At 34.4% G+C, this 20,855-nt stretch overlaps 2 protein-coding genes across 2 annotated transcripts in view; one reads left to right on the top strand and one right to left on the bottom strand.

Moving 5' to 3' along the window:
* The window catches only part of LOC111466194 (callose synthase 9-like), a 43,855-nt gene extending 30,322 nt beyond the window's left edge, over positions 1-13,533 (top strand). Inside the window, 28 exon segments of the mRNA XM_023110779.1 lie at positions 388-482; positions 623-704; positions 820-980; positions 1,334-1,454; positions 1,872-1,969; positions 2,045-2,135; positions 2,354-2,514; positions 2,629-2,738; positions 3,568-3,702; positions 5,387-5,522; positions 5,524-5,706; positions 5,864-5,978; positions 6,255-6,374; positions 6,936-7,051; positions 7,224-7,307; positions 7,407-7,519; positions 8,293-8,345; positions 8,427-8,603; positions 9,169-9,216; positions 9,779-9,937; positions 10,228-10,341; positions 10,423-10,511; positions 11,075-11,233; positions 11,378-11,480; positions 11,800-11,919; positions 12,137-12,187; positions 12,274-12,456; positions 12,945-13,533. Of these exon segments, the coding sequence (XP_022966547.1) occupies positions 388-482; positions 623-704; positions 820-980; positions 1,334-1,454; positions 1,872-1,969; positions 2,045-2,135; positions 2,354-2,514; positions 2,629-2,738; positions 3,568-3,702; positions 5,387-5,522; positions 5,524-5,706; positions 5,864-5,978; positions 6,255-6,374; positions 6,936-7,051; positions 7,224-7,307; positions 7,407-7,519; positions 8,293-8,345; positions 8,427-8,603; positions 9,169-9,216; positions 9,779-9,937; positions 10,228-10,341; positions 10,423-10,511; positions 11,075-11,233; positions 11,378-11,480; positions 11,800-11,919; positions 12,137-12,187; positions 12,274-12,456; positions 12,945-13,181 (3,414 nt within the window). The 3' untranslated portion in view covers positions 13,182-13,533.
* Positions 13,534-14,503: 970 nt separating this feature from the next.
* LOC111466569 (formate--tetrahydrofolate ligase) lies at positions 14,504-18,922 on the bottom strand. Its single transcript, XM_023111289.1, has 5 exons — positions 18,545-18,922; positions 18,197-18,346; positions 16,089-17,264; positions 15,802-15,948; positions 14,504-15,080 (listed from the first exon to the last, which is right to left on the bottom strand). Exons 1-5 carry the CDS (start codon positions 18,704-18,706, stop codon positions 14,805-14,807), a joined length of 1,911 nt encoding a protein of 636 aa, XP_022967057.1. The 5' UTR covers positions 18,707-18,922; the 3' UTR covers positions 14,504-14,804.
* Between the last annotated feature and the right edge of the window lie 1,933 nt (positions 18,923-20,855).

The raw sequence follows: 20,855 nt of genomic DNA on the forward strand, positions 1-20,855 counted from the left end.
TAATGAAGGAAATTCAATGTCCATTAGTTTATGCATCAAATGCTTAAAATGAGTTTAATGTATTTTACTCTCAAAATTTATTACTTCGTCTATTTAGTTTGCTGTGTAAGTGTTCCATACTTGTTTAACAAACATTGGACGTATATTGACTTTGTACAATGCTGTCTATCACATCTGCTGTGCTAACAACTGTCTGATTCATGTCCAACGAGTGTTGTAGCATCCATGTTTAACCATACTAGCCAAACTTAAGTGTCCATGCTTCTTAGATGATAGGTTTTGATGATCATATTACTTTGCTTCCTTAAATGCCTCTATTTATGCAATATTTTTGCTTGTGGTTTTTCTAAAGTTTTAGTGCAAACATGTTCTGCTGTTTATATCAAGGTTGTTGAAAAAGATAAGTTTGATGCTGCCCGATTTTCTCCCTTCTGGAATGAAATCGTAGCAAGTTTAAGGGAAGAAGATTATATTACAAACTTGTGAGTATATTTTCTAGAGATTCTTTCTGTTATTTGACTTTCACGTTCTCTTATCTGTTGCTGTTGATTTTTTTAGATTGTTTCTATTGCCTCAATGTCGTTTTTCTTTTCTTTAATTTGAATTTTTTCTGGTTTTGTAGGGAATCGGAATTGCTTCAAATGCCTAAAAACAAGGGTAATCTTCCCCTGGTTCAGTGGCCCCTTTTTCTTCTTGCCAGCAAGGTCAGCTTGCAGTCATAAAATGGAACTTGACTAACTATGCTTTTTAATACTTGATGTTTTGACTCACTGAGTTCCAATTATGTACAACATTTTCATTGTGGTTATGGAACTGTAGATATTTCTAGCAAAGGATATTGCTGTTGAGAGACGGGATTCACAAGACGAGTTGTGGGAGCGTATTTCAAGAGATGACTATATGAAATATGCAGTACAGGAATGTTACCACGCAATTAAGCTTATCTTAACAGAATTACTGGTTGGGGAAGGAAGGACGTGGTATTTACCTTGTTGTCTCCATATTGTTTTTCTTTGTAATAAGCTCAATAATGAGATATATGCAAACCTCGAGTGTTCTTACCAAAAAGAGTTATGTGAGGAAGACTTATATCTTCCTAGAGCAGGAGTTGAGGCGAGCATTAAAGTTTAAAAGAAACAATAAGGATAGACTCTGCAATTAATTAGCATAGGAAAAATGTGTAGTGCTGACATGCGAAGAACAAACGTGTTCTATCCTCCACCTCTCTACTCTATACCTTTCCCTTCCATATACAATTCTATTAAAAAACGTTATGATGCATAAAAGTTAAATTTTTGCAAAAAGCCATTTTAAATTGTTTGCACTTTTTCAGGGTTGAAAGGGTATTTGAAGACATTCAAGCTAGTATAGCAAACAATTCCATTCAAAATGACTTCCAGCTAAATAAGCTACCACTTGTGATTACAAGAGTAACTGCTCTGACGGGTATTCTGGTTCGTATTTACAAACTTTTAAACTGGATCATGTAATTCTATCTATATTTTCATTGTGGCTTTTTCATATTAAAAAGAAGAGAATAAAAATGAAAAGCAAGAGAGAAAAAAAGTGGTTCTACCTTGTTGAGAAACATCAGATATGATTTTTATGGTCAACTTCCTTTAAAAGGAGCTTGTTCACTTACATTATGTACTAATAGTATATCATGAAATTGATAATTGAATTGTACCTAAGACTATATTGTCTAATTGTGACGTGTAGCCCCTGAATAGTTGTATTGATCTTTATGGAAGAAAATTGCCAAAAGTATACATTTTAGCGCCTCACATGCACTTTGTTGATAATTGGTCAAACTCATTGCATTTTATACTTATATATTTTCTGTATTTCACTTTGATTATGACATTGTACAGAAAGAGACAGAAACTCCGGAGCTCGAAATAGGTGCTGTTAAGGCTGTTCAAGATTTGTATGATGTTGTGCACCATGATATCCTTTTTGGTGACAAGAGGTCTGAAGCTTGTTAGTTATTTGAGGTTTTTATATCTTGAATTATCCTTTGACATGTAACGTTCCATTTTTCTAGGGGGCATTATGAAACATGGAACATATTGGTAAAAGCTAGAAATGAAGGTCGCCTGTTTACAAAGTTAAATTGGCCCAAAGATCCAGAATTGGTATTTACTTTTTTTAATTCCTCGTTCTTCAATTTTGTTCATGTTGCTTTCATTATTTTATGAGATTGAATTGTTTCTATGCTTGTATAGTTGTTTGGTGGGGAGGGCCTCGTCAATCTTCTGTCCTTAGGCTGGGCCCTCTTTTGTGTTTAATACATCTCCGTTTCATATATTTAATATATATATACATATATTGAATTGTTGCTATCATTCGGCAGAAATCTCAAGTGAAAAGATTACATTCGCTGTTAACCATAAAAGATTCAGCTTCAAATATTCCAGTTAATCTTGAGGCCAGACGTAGACTGCAATTCTTTACAAATTCACTTTTCATGGCTATGCCAAAGCCAAAACCTGTTCGTCAGATGCTTTCTTTCAGGTGGTGCTTCTTTCTATGGCATCTTTTGTTCATATATTTTATTAATTTCTTTTCCCTTTTTTGAAGTTTCATCTTTTGTCTTTCCTTCCATCTTAATCCTATCTTTTAATGCAGTGTATTTACTCCATATTATTCTGAGACGGTGCTCTATAGTATGGGGGAACTCCTGAAGAAAAATGAGGATGGCATAACAACTTTGTTTTACTTGCAAAAAATTTATCCAGGTATTTTATATGAATTTTACATTGATATTTTTTTTAACGAGAAGTCAAGCTTACATTCTGTAGAAATGAAAGAATACAAAATAAAAGGACCATGGGCATACAAAGAAACAGTCCACACTAAAGGAGCCAAGCCCCTAACTGAAAGGGTTCCACTCCCTAGGAAAAAAACCTGGTCAGTAATTACAAAAATCTTTGTTAACCGATGTCCAAACAGTGACATTAAACCCCCCAAGGAACCAAACCTTTTCACATGAGCTCTCTATATTCCTAACCACCCTATCACTCATTTCAAGCCAAAGACCCTAAAGAGATGCATCGTTGAGGGCCCACCATGCAGGAAGAATGACTCAAAATTGATCCATAATGTTCACTATGCCAAGCTAGACCTACCAACTATGTAATTTCACCTTCTTTGGAATTTTATCTTTTCACGAGGATAAGGACGGACAACCATGAAAGAAAAATTGCTTAAATATGGAGAAAAGAGCTACAAGCAAACTCCTTAGATAGATTGTGCTACTTGTGGTCTCATCATACCAAATCATCCATCTTTGTTCGATGAACACTTTGAAAGTCAGAAACTTGATCGTACTCATTTGGCTCATAGATGTATTTGGAAATTGTTAGATACAAATGAAATTTGTAATTTAATTTATATCTTTTTAGTGCATTCTCAACACAACTCATTTTCATGAGTTCTGGACATTTATGCACTTCCATCAGTGATTTCTTTTTAGGTGTATGTGTTATTGCTGACCGTTTTTTTCTTTTGTCCTCGTTTCTATTTTCTTTATCTTGCATTCCATGCTAACTACAAAAATCGATATAGATGAATGGAAGAACTTTCTTGCTCGAATTGGCCGAGATGAGAATGAAGTTGACCCAGAATCGTTTGATAACCCTAATGACATCCTTGCACTACGATTTTGGGCCTCTTATCGAGGACAGACATTAGCAAGAACTGGTAAATTCTTAAGCTGACTTGTGGTTAATTCTTGTCCATCAAATTGTTTATTGACATGCCTACAATTTTGAGGATTACGTAGCTAAGGATAGATTAGTGATATTATATTTCAAAGATCGTGGGTTGCGCATCATCTTTTCATTGTATTTGATTATACTTATAAAATTTATTTGCTTTTTAAATAGTTGAATTTGTCCAAATACTATGACAATTTACAAGAAGCCTTCTATTCAGAAAACAATAAATAATTTTTGTGTACTATTAAATAAAGTCGAGCATCAAATTAGTGACTCTGGTTCTCATCCATTTTAAGTCCTTTTTGGAATTTTTTAATTAGACTTTTAGTGGACTGTTTTTCTTTGTCCTGTCTGTGTTCTTCCATTTGCCCTTAACTATACTTGAAAGATTGCAAATATTGACCTTTTTTTCATGAAGAATTGATTCCAAACATTATTGATATCGACCTTTAATCAAATTGATTAACCTTACATTATTAAAATTATGTTGAGAATTATAAATTATTATTTTGTAGGTATAATATATATTTCAAGATTGTCAATGCTTAAAGATTGCAAATATGTTACTCAGTCCCTAATTTGAAATTTGGTCTCTAATCTTTTAGAAAGTTTTATTTTAATCCTCTTTGTATTGAGTTTTTTTTTTTTTTTTTTTTTTTTTTTTTTTTTTTTTTTTTTTTCTATTACATCTTTAGCATCATTAGATGTTANAAGAAGGATAATATAAAATCAGTTGGTTTAATAAGGTTGTCATTGTTAGTATGCTAAATTTTTTATGGAAAATTTTCTATAACAACTAGCAATTTCCAGTCGAGTTATAACTTGTTAAGTTTTATGCAGCGAGTAACTTCTTATTTCATGGGAGGGTGATAGGCCTATTTCATCAAATTAAAATATAGTATATTTATTCCAATATTACGTCATTATTTTATTAGTTACTATTTATGATTTGTGACAATAAGGATTTGATTGAAAAGAAAAACAAAATGTCAGTGATCAAATTGAAAGAAGACTCGAACATTTAGGAATAAATTCTATCTTTAGTCAAATGTAATAAGATTAAAGCTATCAAAACAAAGAGAGAGAGAGAGCTTAAAGCTATCAATCGTGTATCCAATTTATCAAGTGGAATTTCCGTTGGTTTAAAATTTTTCTATTTTATTTATTTCACCCTACTTCTTTTTTGCACTCTGTGAATTTAGTGTTATGTCATAGCTGTTATTTTATCATTAGATTATTATGTATATTATTTTAATATTTCATGGATGGCACACATGATAATTTACTTATAAATTATCTTATATTAGTCCTAAAATTAATATCTAAAACCTTAGCTCTAGTTATTAAACATAACTAGCTTATTATATTTTTATTGAAATAATTATTTTATGTAATTTTAATAACTTAACCTTCTTTTTCTCTGTAGAATTACAATAAATATTTATTCTCAATTTTAACATATGTAACATTAAGTAGAAATCTAATCATATATTTATTTATTACAATACTATTTAATACTTTGAATTTAAGTATTAATAGCAATCTAGAAAATGACTAGGAATATGAGGGCATTGTTGTCGAAAGATATTTTCTCCATTGTCCATTCTTATATTTTATGTAGTTGTAGATATACATGTATAGATTAAGCTGCGGGAGATTTTTTGCAGTTCGTGGAATGATGTACTATAGGAAAGCTCTTATGCTGCAGACTTATTTAGAAAAAGGAACAAGCGGAGGTCAGAACAATCACCTTTCCTTTCTAGTTCATCCTCCTGAAATTCTATCATCTAACCATATGACGAATTTCAGATTTGGAAGCTGCCATTCCTTGTACTGATGATACTGATACTCGGGGTTTCGATTTATCTCCTGAAGCACGTGCACAGGCAGATCTTAAATTTACGTATGTTGTGACCTGTCAGATATATGGAAGACAAAGAGAACAACAAAAACCTGAAGCTTCTGATATTGCATTGCTTATGCAAAGGTTGGTATTTCTTTTCCCATACTGAATCTTCCACAAAAGGAGTAATTGCTATTTAACTTTTACTGGGGAAAATCTTGTTGCGAAGTAGTTAATTTTTTAGCTTGAAATCCTATTTTATGTTTTAAATTTTCTTATCCTTTGAAATACTTTTTATTAGAAATGAAGCTCTTCGTGTTGCCTACATTGAAGATATTGAAACCCAAAAGGATGGTAAGGTGCACAAAGAATTTTACTCAAAGCTGGTGAAGGCTGATATCAATGGAAAAGATAAGGTCTTATTTCTTTCTTTCCCTTTCAATATTCATAATATTTTTTCTTCTCGAGCTTTCATCTCTTCTGATGTTTTTTATTTATCAACTTCTTATATCTAGTTATGCGCACTCTTTACAAGAAACAATTTGTAAATTTAGAATCTGAGGTTTTTTCCCTAATTGATCTTGGTCTTTCTTACAGTAGCCGGTTAAGTTCTAACATGTCTGAAATGTTGTTATTTCTTCTACCTTACACCTCTTGATTGATTTATCTTTGCCATTTTCCCCATTGTGTAGGAGATATATTCCATCAAATTGCCTGGAGATCCAAAATTGGGTGAAGGAAAGCCTGAGAATCAAAATCATGCTGTTATTTTTACTCGTGGAAATGCTGTTCAGACAATTGATATGAATCAGGTGACTATTATTTTTTATTTTATTGTTCCTTTTATTATTTCTTGATTTAAAGAATTCAACTCAAATCCGTTAGTTTATGTAGGCAGAAAGCTTATTTATATTTTGGCTTTCTCAATTGGTAGTATTAGATTTCATGTTTACCAGTTGTCTTAAGTTCCTTTATTTATGTGAGTGGTGTCTATGCTTAAACAAGATTATGAAAGAAACAGGGATAAAAATAAGGATAAGGAATTCTCGGTTTATAATTTCTTTAAAGATAAGGTATCTTGTTATAATCTAAGAAGGATAGACAAGAAAAGATATGCCTTTTAAAATGATTTGTTCAGACGCGAATATGGTAGAAAATTGTTCATCTAAACAATTTATGGAAAGAAAAAACACGAGTGTGTAGTGTAAGTCCCTCAATGAAGCCAACAATAGGACATATGTAAGTGTAGATGTCTATGCTCCACACTCTCCCATATATACTGAACACGGTTTGTGGCTCATGAAACATAGTAGCGTTGTGTCAAAAAAAATACATCTTGATTGGTTGTAACATGTGCGATTCTGGAAATCTAGGATAATTACTTTGAAGAAGCATTGAAAATGAGAAATCTTCTTGAGGAATTTGGTGAAGATCATGGTATTCGTCCTCCTACCATACTGGGTGTCAGGGAACATGTATTTACGGGCAGGTACTTTCCCATTGCAGCCAATAACTCCCATCCTTCTTCTTAACTATTTTTTCATATTAAGTAATAATCGCTTCATGGGCAGGTACTTTCCATTGCAGCCAATAATTCCCATCCTTCTTCTTAACTATTTTTTTTTTCATGTTAAGTATTAATCGCTTCATCTGTTGTGTAGTGTTTCATCTCTGGCCTCATTCATGTCAAATCAAGAAGCTAGTTTTGTGACTCTTGGTCAGCGTGTTCTGGCAAATCCCTTGAAGTATGTACTCGCCATAATCCAATCAATATTTTATGTTACTATTTTCTGACTTTTCTTTCAAGTTTGCACTTTGGAGTAACTCTTTTACCAATTGGTCAGAGTTCGTATGCATTATGGCCATCCAGATGTTTTTGATAGGGTTTTCCATCTAACACGAGGTGGCTTCAGCAAGGCCTCCCGTGTTATCAACATTAGTGAAGATATCTATGCAGGTATAGTCTTTTACTTGCTAGAATGGATTTATGTGGATTTAGTTCATTTAAATTACATCTTTACTCCCGTGTTATCAACTCTAATGGCTTGTTTTTGTTATACCATGTATAGAATCCACAGCTACTGAATAGTTGGTTCCCTAGTGATGTGATTGATATATTTTGTTCATTTGCAAAAAGATTTTGTTTCCCTGGTAAAGTAACTAAGCTAGAAATTATATCTGATAATTGAAAATTTCTGAAACAGGTTGTTTCCATTAATTTTCATTTTTTCTTTTTTTTTTCCTCTTTTTTTTTTTTTTTTTTTTTTTTTAAAAAAAAAAANTTTTTTTTTTTTTTTTTTTTTTTTTTTTTTTTTTTTTTTTTTTTGAAAAAGAATACAAAAAATTACTTCGATTAAGTTATCTGGATAAAGGAAACACAGCTGGAGAAAATCTTTCCACAAGCACCAACGGCTTATATACTGTTAAAGGAACTCTAATGTTATGTTTTCATTTTTCATGTAAGGTTCAGTTTTATATTTATAAAAAAATTGAACTGTTTTGATTAATGTAATTTCTGCATTAAGTTTTATCATATGTTATCATTTCTTTTACTCCTTGACTTCTGCGTTCCTGTTGTATTCAACTTTGTTAATGAAAAAGAATAAATAAATACTATTAGTTATAGTATTGTGTGCATATTTTATTTTCTTGATGACTACTGGTGTACATTTTTTAATGCCCTTTATGAGACATACGATTTCATTACCTGTATACCTTTCTGTATTGAAGGATTTAATACAACTTTGCGACAAGGAAACGTCACTCATCATGAGTATATTCAGGTGAGATTTGTCATCGTTTAATTTTCTAATCTGGCATCATTTGAAGTGGTGAAGTTAATGAAACTGTTTGAGTTGTTTCAGGTCGGTAAAGGACGAGATGTTGGTCTTAATCAGATTGCTCTTTTCGAAGGGAAGGTTGCTGGTGGTAATGGAGAACAAGTTCTTAGCCGTGATGTATACAGACTTGGCCAACTGTTTGATTTTTTCCGGATGATGTCATTCTATTTTACGACCGTTGGCTACTACTTTTGTACTATGGTATGCCAATACAACATGTAGATTCCTATATTGAGAAGTTGTTTGAATTCATCGCACTATTAGTAGGGATATTTATGGTTTGTTTATCTGGAAAAAAAAAAGAGGCCCTAATCTTTGCTACATAGTTTTACTGCGTGCCTTTTCTGAAAAGCTAATGCTTTATTACGTGTTTTAATCTTGTCTTTTTTTTTTTTTTTTTTTTTTTTTTAAACTCGAGTACCTTCACACAATGACATGCATGACGTACAAAATATCTCAATTATGCCTACTTTTAAGTTTGGATACCAGCCGATTCTAATCCATATTAGTTTCGAGGCAGTCCCTGTGATATATGTTTACTCATCTTAGGAAAAGTATTGATGCTCCTCTCTTGTAAATTAGAAACATTTGCATCGAAGTGAAGTATGTTGCAAGACAAAGCAACAAAATAAAGTATTATTGAGGACCTCTTACTATTTATTGAAAAAATTGTATGTTAATGAGTAATATAAGTTAAGCCTCAGAATTCTGTCATCATAATTTATAAGAAATCTGATCCGTTTTATTTCTTTATGATCTTTTGCAGTTAACGGTGTTGACTGTGTACATTTTTCTCTATGGAAAAGCATATTTGGTAAGTTTTATTGTATGCAATTACTATATTTCTACATATGAGGTATAGAAGATGTTCTCTTCTTTAGAAGTTCTCTGCTTTGTAGTGGGATGTAAATTTAAAATTTTCTTGATAATGCGGTCATAGGCTTCACTGGAAGTAGTTCTATGCCCCTAGAATCGAAAGTTTTAAGTTTTCTTGATAAATCCCAGAGGCACTAAAACACTCGATTGATACAGTTGAGGTGAATTCCAGTGGAGTTGGTCAAGTAGTAGGCTTCAATGTTTACCGGGTTAATTATTTTTAATGGCTTATTTTTCATTTGTTTTTAGATCTGATGTACTCTTTTCTTATGCTTGTTTACCACTGTGATGCTGGACTTAACTCTGACTAGGGGCTTGGGTCCGATTGTCTTTTGGTCAAAATTGATTCTGGAACCACGGTTTTGAAAATTGGATTTGGTCTTTTTGGCTTTTGGGTTTCAACTTGTACACCTAACTACGACTAGTTTACATGTTTGTATGGAAATATTTCCTCTTTTTCAGAAAATAATATACTGAAAAGATGTGCGGCTGTGTTTCAGGCACTGTCTGGAGTTGGCGAGGGCATTGAAGATAGAGCCAATATTACAGATAATACTGCATTGTCAGCTGCTTTGAATACACAGTTCCTTATCCAAATTGGTATCTTCACTGCAGTGCCGATGATCTTGGGATTTATTTTGGAGCAAGGTTTCTTCAGGGTAAATGCTGTTCTGAAATATGTACACTTTTGTAGGAAGAAAAAAAAAATTGACTGGTCTTGTATAATCTGAACATTTACATGATGATATCATTGTCATTTCTCTCTCTCTAATCTGAAGATTAGCTTCAACTATAACAGTAAGTGCTTTTTGGCCCAATGAAGCACCCTTGTTTGTCGTATGCTAGAGCAAGTGCAAGCGGTGCTCTTGTCAACGAGACCATTAATTAGTTATCTTCTTTTTAGCAGTCTTTATTTTCTCTCAGATATTATTCTGAATTACGGTTGCAGGCTGTTGTCAGCTTTATAACCATGCAGCTTCAGCTTTGTTCTGTCTACTTCACATTCTCTCTTGGCACAAAAACTCACTATTTTGGCCGAACAATTCTTCATGGTGGTGCAAAGGTTTGTTCTGCTATTTTTGCTGCTCCTTTGTCAATCTCGAAGATTGCCATATAGTATCTCAAGAACTCTACTTCTATACAGTATCATGCAACTGGAAGGGGCTTTGTGGTTCGCCATATCAAATTCTCAGAAAATTACAGACTGTACTCTCGCAGCCATTTTGTTAAAGGGTTTGTGTCATTCTTTCTCTTCTCACATGAAAATTTTCTAATGTATTATTTGAACTCTGCTGTTTGTGTAAATTACTGTCTTAAGCTTATGGGTAGTGCTATTGGCACCATCCTTTACTTGACAAGATCAAAATTAAAATCTAAAAAAACTTATTTTAATTTATTTAAGTTGTCAATGCAACCAGCTATAAACCCAAATATGTTGAGATACTGGGGTCTACATCGTGATAGTTTATTGAGGAGATTGAGTATTATGCTAGTTTTCAAATGTTGTAACGTGCGACAATTATCCTATAGGAGCTGTCTTGTAATCTACTAGACTATAATTTGTGACCACAGTTTGACAAATTAGATAGTACCAGCTCGTTTCACACAAATAGAAAATATGGCACGTATTCATATAGTTACAGAAAGTGAATCTGTGTGATCTGACCAAACTATAGAGACTAGTTGAACTTTCATAACCCAACCAAATTGAATCTAAGTTCAAATCTATGGTGTCTAATATCGTTTTAGTATACTTAATTACAAATAATAATTTATCTACATTATTGTATTTTCAGATTGGAAGTTGTGCTCCTGTTGGTTGTATACATGGCCTACGGATATAGTTCAGGTGGTTCGTTAGCATACATCCTTGTCACTCTTAGCAGTTGGTTCATGGCAATATCGTGGCTTTTTGCTCCCTATTTGTTCAATCCATCGGGGTTTGAATGGCAGAAGTAAGTCATATTCACCATTCCGTCGGTTTCTTCCTTAATTTGGCACCTTGAAGGTCTTTTCTTATTAGCGTGTGAAGGATACGACAGCTTCTGAATCTTCCAGATAAAAATAATCTTAATCTAATTACCTATGTTTCCATTTAGGACCGTGGAGGACTTCAGAGAATGGACCAATTGGCTTTTTTACCGTGGTGGAATTGGTGTTAAGGGTGAAGAAAGCTGGGAAGCATGGTGGGACTCAGAACTGGTAATTCAATTTTCTATGAACTTATGTATTATTTATTTTATTTTTTTCTTTTATATGAACTTTAATGCAATGCTCGTTAGGTCTGTACTTAATAATAATATCAGTTCCCTCTCAATGCAACAATGTTGTGGTAGGGTCAAAACAGAATTACCGATATGGATTTATGTTACCTCGTGTTGATAGATTATGTGTTAGTTACCATTAAATATTTCCTGTATAAAGGCTATTCAATGAACCAGATAAGTACATTTTGGTAAACCTATGCTGGACTGGGTCATTCTTTTCTGGTCAAAATGTAAAGTGCTTTTACAATCTGCAGGCACATATAAAAACTCTTGAAGGGCGGATAGCGGAGACTATTCTGAATCTAAGATTTTTTATTTTTCAATATGGCATTGTTTACAAGCTCAATGTGCAAGGATCAAACACATCATTGTCGGTATGGTCTCTCTATGAAATACATTTTTCCACTTTCTTATTTAATTCTTACCAATATTGGATGCCAAAGTTCAAAATATGAGGAGGTTTTAGTTTTTAAAAAATAAAAAATGAGCAGCAGTTTGATGTTATTATATTTTGTAGTCATCAAGTAGTTTAAAGGCCATCTTTTCTTCGTTATTAACTTGTTGTAATCTCCAAAATGTGCAACTCTTTAGGTATATGGGTTCTCCTGGATTGTGTTAGCTGGGCTTATAGTTCTTTTCAAGGTTTGTGCTATCAACTCGACTGGTTTCCTTTGTGTTTTCCAATATGCATGATAGTCATTAGAACTCCACGTCTCTCTGTTCTGCAGGTTTTTACCTTTAGCCAGAAGATGACTGTCAATTTCCAGCTTTTGTTGCGTTTTATCCAAGGTCTATCTTTCCTTTTGACGCTGGCTGGCCTGGCCGTTGCGGTCGCTATTACAGACTTGACACTCCCTGATGTATTTGCTTGCATCTTGGCATTTGTACCTACAGGATGGGGCATTCTTTCTGTAAGTTCCCGAGTCTAGTTGTCCTATTGTTTTACTGCACGTATATATATATATATATATATATATATATATATATATATATATATATATATAGAAGGATATTTATGGAATTCTATTAAATAAGGGAACCCCGCTAATTTATATGGTTGGTTAACTAATATCTATGGATTTATTTAGATTACTGGTATGGAGTATCGAGAGTATTTAGATTATCATTATGATTTAGTTAGCCTTTCTCTCATTTGTTATTTTCTAAAAATATATTAGGCTTGCAACATTATCTAATTTAGACTTGCAACGCCTCTTTTTTCTTTTTTTCTTTTTTTCTTTTTTTTTTTTTTTTTTTTTTTTTTTTTTTTTTTTTTTTTNTTTGACAATATACTTGTATGTACACTCTGGTTGATAGGAGGAATTAGAAGACAATGACTTTTCCCTAGTTTTGTAAAATTTAGCACTCTATCCTGACATAAGAACATTTCCTGTTTCAGATTGCAGCAGCTTGGAAACCTCTGATAAAGAGACTGGGACTCTGGAAATCCATCCGCTCAATTGCTCGTCTGTATGATGCCGGGATGGGGATGCTTGTCTTTATCCCCATTGCATTTCTTTCGTGGTTTCCATTTGTATCGACATTCCAAACTCGTCTTATGTTCAACCAGGCTTTCAGTCGAGGGCTCGAGATCTCACTAATTCTTGCTGGAAACAATCCCAACACTGCCCTATGATGAGACGAGATGTGAGGCTGTGCCATTTGTGCACTTCGTCTTCGTCTGCTTTTCGGCTGTTTGAACATTATTCACGACTTATTAGCAGCAGTGTAGTTAATTAACAGAGATAATCTTTATAGCCTCTTAATTTTATTTGTTTTTCACTAAGCATTTTTTTTGTCTGGTTTGGATTATTGATTTTATGTGTATTAATGTCGATTAAGTTGCCGTTCATACGAACATTTCTGTAGCATGTAGGAGGTACTGTGTTGTAACGTTCATTTTGAATATGAATGTTTCATATGAGCAATGAAATGGAGGGTTTAGCAGAACACGATTGTAAACTGCAGCTTCCATTCCTGTCTTCAAATGGAGAAATTATTGAGTATTATAACAGAAAACTTCGCCAATAGAATTGCCAAAATTCATAGTGGACTTCTTTTACCCTCTCCTCTTCTCCCCTTTTTTTCTCTCTTTTTTTCAAGAAAGAAAATTAAGTGGCCTTTGATGACGTGAGAATTTGGTTTTTGTACTTTCCCTATTTTTGGAGAGACATTTCACGCCCTTTTTTGTTTAGTTTGTTTATCTCGTCCCCTGATCCCACATTCAGTTTGATTGGGAATTTAAGCATGGGGATTGATAGTAATTTTGGATTTCTTTTTTCTGGCTCTATTTTAGAAGTATCTAGTAATTATTAAGAGAATCATATCGAGACCACCCGAGTGTACCAAGCTTCGATTAGCTAGAGCTTTGGACTAAGCTATAAGAGAAATGACACAAGTTGTGGTTATATCAAATTATGGATTCTTTTGATCTTAAGCTAGATGAATTGATGTATTTTTTTTTTTTTTATTGGATTTGGATCCATCAGGACCGACGGGGCTCAAACCCGCAACTTCCGCCTTGACAGGGCGGTGCTCTGACCAATTGAACTACAATCCCGGGAAAATAAAGTGTACAACATATGTTGTTGATTTAATTTCCTTCAAACCTTTCTATATAGATTATTTATTCGAAAGACACGAGTAATAGATTGATATGGAGACATGTACTTTAGTGAGAGGATTACAACCATATACAACCTTACTTCTCAACATTCATAGACTACAAACGAACTTTTGAACTTATTTACTAAAAGTTAAAAGGTATGTTTTCAAACATCAGGGATAAATCGAACCTTGACCAAAAAAGTAACTTTCCTGGAACTTTATTATTCCATATGTAACTTCGATTTTAATTCATCTTAAGTTGGGCATGATAGTGTATATATTAGACAAAATTGTTACAGGTCAAAAAAGAATATGTAGTGTATAAAGGCATAAGGTCTAAAAGGAAGGATCTACCACCAATTTGAAAATGGCTCTTTCTATTATTCTCCATCAAAATAGATATATTCTAAACAAAGGAAGGGAAATACACGCTACAACACACACACATTATTTCCCTCCTTCCACTTTATTAAGGACATATAACTTCAGACTGTTCAAAGTTCAGCAAAGGTTGCATTACAGGATAGACCGGAATAACAACAGTTGAGAAAACTAAACAAAAAAAACATGTACTTGGACAAGAACTTTTTTGAGGCAGGCCGTTCAACAAACCAGAAAGATGGCGAGGCAACTGCTTGGGAGGAAGGCTCATTCAAGAAAGACCAATGACCTTCCCAGTAGCGGTGTCGAGATCGATGTCGTAAAAGCAAGGTCTTGTAGGGAGTCCTGGCATTGTACTCATGGTTCCCACCAAAGGGTAAATGAAGCCAGCACCAATGCTAGCCCTGATGTCCCTTATCGGCAACTTGAATCCGCTCGGCGCTCCCTTTAATGCAGCATCGTGTGAGAAGGAGTATTGTGTTTTTGCCATGCAGATTGGTAGATTTGAAAATCCTTGCCTACTGTACATCTCAATCTGTTTCTCCGCCTGTGATTCAAACAGTAAACCTTTTTCAGTTTCTTATCAGTGTTTCTATACAGAAACTCTTTCACATCAACCAATTGTATTCTCAACTGCAGAAGGAAATGCTAGGAGATCGGAGTTTTAACTAATTTAATGTTCAGTTTTTTAAGTTTTTAGTAATGATGGCACCATATCCGAGCCTTACAACTAGGATCAAAGTCTTTTCCCAAGAGGAATAATAGGACTCTTGGAGAAATTTAGCCGCTTGGCCCTCTGGCTCCTCTAGCAGTGCCTCTTTGAGTCGCCCTCAGTTGTTGATTGGAGTTTTGATAGGGGTTGATGGCCTAGGAACTAGCAGGATTCGCGGGCAACTCATATAAGTAAACATAAAGGTAAATCAATAACTACAGGATCCGATGCTTCCCGTAGTGAAAGATCGATTCAACACGGTTGAAGATCGTCCTTATTTTGTTGAACTGAACTGAACTAACATGGATGAACTTGGGTTTAGTTTCTTTTTATCAAGGAAGCTCAAACTTTGTATCTTCAATTGTACATGTCTTAAGATTTGGGAGTCCAGCACTTACTGTTCATTGTCTTACTGTTCTTAGATGGATTATTTCAGTCAAAGAAACAAGAATCTATGATATCATTGCATCAATCATTCAAAATATGGTACGCAAATCAAACGATTTCTTAGCTGATAGCATGCGAACAATATATAGTAATAGCAACAAAAGCTCACCTGTTCAGAGTATTCCACCCCACTGGCTCCATAGGACTTGGCTATAGCTTCTATTTTGTATTTAATACCAACATCAAGCGGATATAAGAAATTCAATGGCTTTGTTACGTTCTCACACGCTTTTTGAACTGCAATTCCGAGGTCGACCTACAGAAATGAAGAACGTGATAAAGTCTACTACCCAATCAAAAGAACATGATAATTTGTCATCAAAGACAACATCACTTTTGCATTTTACAGGGTTGGTTGTCTAAAAGATTATTAATTATCGGGATCGAGTGTCTTACCGCTCCTTTTCCACCGTGAGCGTGATGAGAACAAATAACAGCATCGTACGCCCCGGCAGCTAAGGCAGCGCTTTTGACTGCATTCATCTCTGCTTCAGTATCTGTGGCAAACTTGTTCACAGCAACAACTACATTCACACCATAAGCCTTGGTGTTTGCAATATGCCTGGCCAAATTAACACAGCCAGCTTCAACAAGACTCACATTTTCATTCAAATAGGCATGGTCAAGAGGTCTCCCTGCAACAACTTGTGGCCCGCCCCCATGCATTTTCAACGCTCTTATCGTCGCCACAATTACAGCACATTGTGGAGTTAAACCGCTATAGCGACATTTGATGTTCATAAATTTCTCGGCACCAATATCGGCCCCGAAACCTGCTTCTGTGACTACAAACCCACCTGGTCCTACCAACTTCAGAGCTATCTTATCAGCCACTATAGAGGAATTACCGTGAGCAATATTAGCAAAAGGACCAGCATGAACAAGAACAGGAGTTCCCTCAAGAGTCTGCATTAGTGTCGGGTTAATAGCATCCTTCATGAGCACGGTCAAAGCGCCACCGACACCGAGATCATCAGCAGTTACAGGGTCACCAGCCTTGCTGTTTCCTACTACCATTTTCCCTAACCTCTCTCTCATATCAGCCAGGGATGTTGTAAGGGCCAAAACTGCCATTATTTCACTGGCAACTGAAATATCAAACCCAGTTTCTCTCACCATCCCTTTCTCATCAGGACCCTGACCAATAGAAATTTTCCTTAAGAACCGATCATTTACGTCCATTACTCTTCTCCAGGTAATAGAATCTGGATCAATATCGAGCCTGGCAAACTTCGTAACTTCTTCGGGTGTCAGATCTTCTGGTTTTGTCTTGGCAATGTTGAGTTTCTTCAAACGTCTGAACATGATATCACTAAAGCTTCGTTTACCTTCTTTGTTCGGCGGGCAAAGGCGATTAAAAAGAGCCTTATCTGACTGTGTTGACTCATGGAAAATCCTGGTATCAATAGCAGCAGCTAAAAGATTGTTTGCAGCTGTTATAGCATGAATATCTCCTGTTAGGTGGAGATTAAATTCGTCCATTGGAATCACTTGACTGTAACCCCCTCCAGCTGCACCACCTTTTATTCCAAATGTTGGTCCCTGTGATGGCTGGCGAAGGCAGGTGACCACCTGAAATCAGCCTAAACAATTATAAGTTTGCACATGTGCAGATTAACGTTTTTTAAGCAAAATTTGTCTATGAACTGATACTCTCATGAAAGTTCGGAGTTTAAATTCATACAATTATTAGTTTAGGATCTTTTTACCCATACAACCCCATTGGGTGATAAGTTCAAATCTCAACAGTAAATAGAATGTTTCATCTCCTTGTGTTGCAGAATTTGAACTGTAATCTTAGAAATGAACAACTACGGTCATATTTGATAACCATTTAAGTTTTTACTTTAATTTCTGGAAATTGTAATTGTTTTCTCATCATTTCTTTACAATGGTTTGGTTTCATATTTCTTAAGAAAACATTTGAATTCTTAGTTTTCCTTTCCTTTAAAACTTGACTTTGTTTTTTAGAACATATGCAGAAAGTAGATAACATAACTGTAACAGCTCAAGCTCATATTGTCTTCTTTTGGCTTTCCCTTCTGAGCTTTCCCTCAAGGTTTTCGAACGCTTCTGTTAGGGAGAGATTTCCACACCCTTATAAAGAATGCTTTGTTTCCCGGTGAGATCCCACATAAGGGAATGGAAACCTCCTTATAAGGGTATGGAAACACTCCTTATAAGGGTTGGAGACACTCCTTATAAGGGTTGGAGAGGAGACCGAAACACTCCTTATAAGGGTATGGAAATCTCTCCCTAATACATGTGTTTTAAAACCGTGAGGTTAATGGCGGTACGTAACGAGCCAAAAAGGACACTATCCGCTAGTGGCAGATTTGGAATGTTACAAAAACACCTAAATTCATCAGTAGAAGTAGTATTTGTAGGCTAATTCTTAAAAATCAAATGGTTATCGAGCAGTGTCGAGGTGCACCAACAAAACTACTTGAAAATGAAATCAAACATGCAATCATACAACTCAATCTAAAAAGAGAGAAAATTACCTTTTTTTCAAGGAAAGCACCAAGAGCTTGACAGAGACCGACAGTTGTGGTGGATTTGCCTTCCCCAAGAGGAGTAGGAGTAATCCCCCCAACCACCACATAATATCCATCCTTAGATCCTTTAAGCTCATCAAGAACAGACAACAATACCTGCAAACCAAACACCAAACACCAACACAATTGAATCCACACATAATTACACCCTCAGATTTGGCCCTCCAAACAGTTTAGAATTCAATTCAACTTTATTTCCTAAACAAAGATCAAAGACAACACAATTTTACGACCATTTTCCTAATCAGGCAATCAAAACAAACTAGAACATAGAATCACTCAAATCAGAATCACCTTGGCCTTGTATTTGCCATAAAGATCATAATGAGTGGGGCTAAGGTTGAGATCTTTAGCAATATCATCGATGTGCAGCGGCGCCACAGAATTGGCAATGACTATATCCGCAGGCACTGGAGACTCCACCTGAAGTTTCCTCACTGTCTTAGACGAACTCATATTGCAAAACTATAACAAAATCTCACAAAACCAGAACAGAAACGAGCTTCCTTCTCCAAAAATGCGTTTCCGCGGGATTGAAATTCTTCTTCAAATAGTCGCTACGGATCTATCTCAGTGGAAGGAATGGATAAGATTGTCAAAAACGTCGCAATCAAGCTCTTTCCAGAAAGAAAAAAATGCATTGTTTTACGGATTAAAGAAATTATTGATGGATGAAAGTTGAAGATTCAAATTGGTGGACGAGTTTTTTAAGAACCATCGAAGTGCGGGCCAGTGAACTGTTGTCATTTAGGGATGGTATGGCGGAACTGGGGAACGATAGCCGTTGGATGATGGGGTGGAGGGAGATGATGATGGTGATGGACGGTGGATGATGCAGCAGAGGATTATTGCTCTGCCCGATGACGAGGTTACTCTACCACGTGGATTTTTGTTTCTGAGTGAAAAAATAATAATAATAATAAATTGTAATGAAATTAAAAAATAAATAATATTACGTGGAAATTCCACAAACGAATCCACCAATCCGGAAATTTAGAAACTTTTTATTGGTTAAATGCTCAATTATTCTTTTGACTCAATAACCTAACCAACTCCGACAACTCTGATAACTCATACTATAAAAATTGAATTTTGTCTGACTAAATTTAAAAATAAATAAATAATTGTATTGGGCTCAAGAGAGTCAGACGTTTATTTAGTTGAGTTAATCTGACAAATCTAAAAGTTAGTTTATTTAGTTGAGTTAGTCTGACAAATCTAAAAGTTAGTTTATTTAGTTGGGTTAGTCTGACAAATCTAAAAGTTAGTTATAGCTTTTAAAATAAAAAATTCAATAGGGCATAGAAGTCAGACTTTTATTTAGTTGAGTCAGTCTGACAGAGTTAGTCTGACAAATCTAAAAGTTAGTTATAACTTTTAAAATAAAAAATTCAATAGGGCATAGAAGTCAGACTTTTATTTAGTTGAGTCAGACAGACAGAGTTAGTCTCTGACAAATCTAAAAGTTAGTTATAGCTTTTAAAATAAAAAATTCAATAGGGCATAGAAGTCAGACTTTTATTTAATTGAGTCAGTCTGACAGAGTTAGTCTGACAAATCTAAAAGTTAGTTATAGCTTTTAAAATAAAAAATTCAATAGGGCATAGAAGTCAAACTTTTATTTAGTTGAGTCAGTCTGACAAATCTAAAAGTTAGTTATAACTTTTAAAATAAAAAATTCAATAGGACATAGAAGTCAGACTTTTATTTAGTTGAGTCAGTCTGACAAATCTAAAAGTAGAGTTACAGCTTTTAAAGTTCAAAATTCAATTGGGATTCAGAGTCTGACGTTTATTTAGTTGAGTCAGTCTGACAAATCTAAAAGTAGAGTTACAACTTTTAAAGTTAAAAATTCAATTGGGATTCAGAGTCTGACGTTTATTTAGTTGAGTCAGTCTGACAAATCTAAAAGTAGAGTTACAACTTTTAAAGTTAAAAATTCATGGGATTCAGAGTCTGACGTTTATTTAGTTAAGTCAGACAAATCTAAAAATAGAATTTCAGCTTTTAAAATTAAAAATTCAATGGACTTAGGAGTCAGACTACTGAGTCAGGTCTGACAAATCTAAAAGTAGAATTTTAACTATCTTAAAAAGACTACAACTCAGACTCCACTGAAAAAATAGAGGATTTGATTGGATTTTGAATTCTGTGGCTCAAATCACTGACTCAACCAACCTGACTCTTGGATTGGTCCAAAAAAATTCCATACCCAAAATCTACAGGCTTTTATTATATTTCTTTTTTTTTGTAATTATATTATTAATAATTTTAAAAACTTATTTAATTATGTAGCTTTTATAATAGACGATCTCGTTTAACTGACAAGACGTGTTTTTTTAAGAAATAAGATCGTTACTAATAATCCTTTGAAACACAAACCACAAGTGAAATTCCCAAATTACCCTTCCCACACAAATTATTATTTTAAATTATATTATACATATGATTATATAAAAAAAAAACATTTTAGATAACTTTATGTTAAAGTGTATCCTTGTAAGGGTACCGACCACACTTAAAAATAAGCAGACACATACACGTCACATCACTGACACCGGGTCGGATCCAAAACACGACCCGAATCAACGGTTCACTCGGCCCA

The sequence above is a fragment of the Cucurbita maxima genome, unplaced genomic scaffold (genome assembly GCF_002738345.1).
Source record: "Cucurbita maxima cultivar Rimu unplaced genomic scaffold, Cmax_1.0 Cma_Scf00002, whole genome shotgun sequence".
NCBI classification, from domain to species: Eukaryota; Viridiplantae; Streptophyta; class Magnoliopsida; order Cucurbitales; family Cucurbitaceae; genus Cucurbita; species Cucurbita maxima.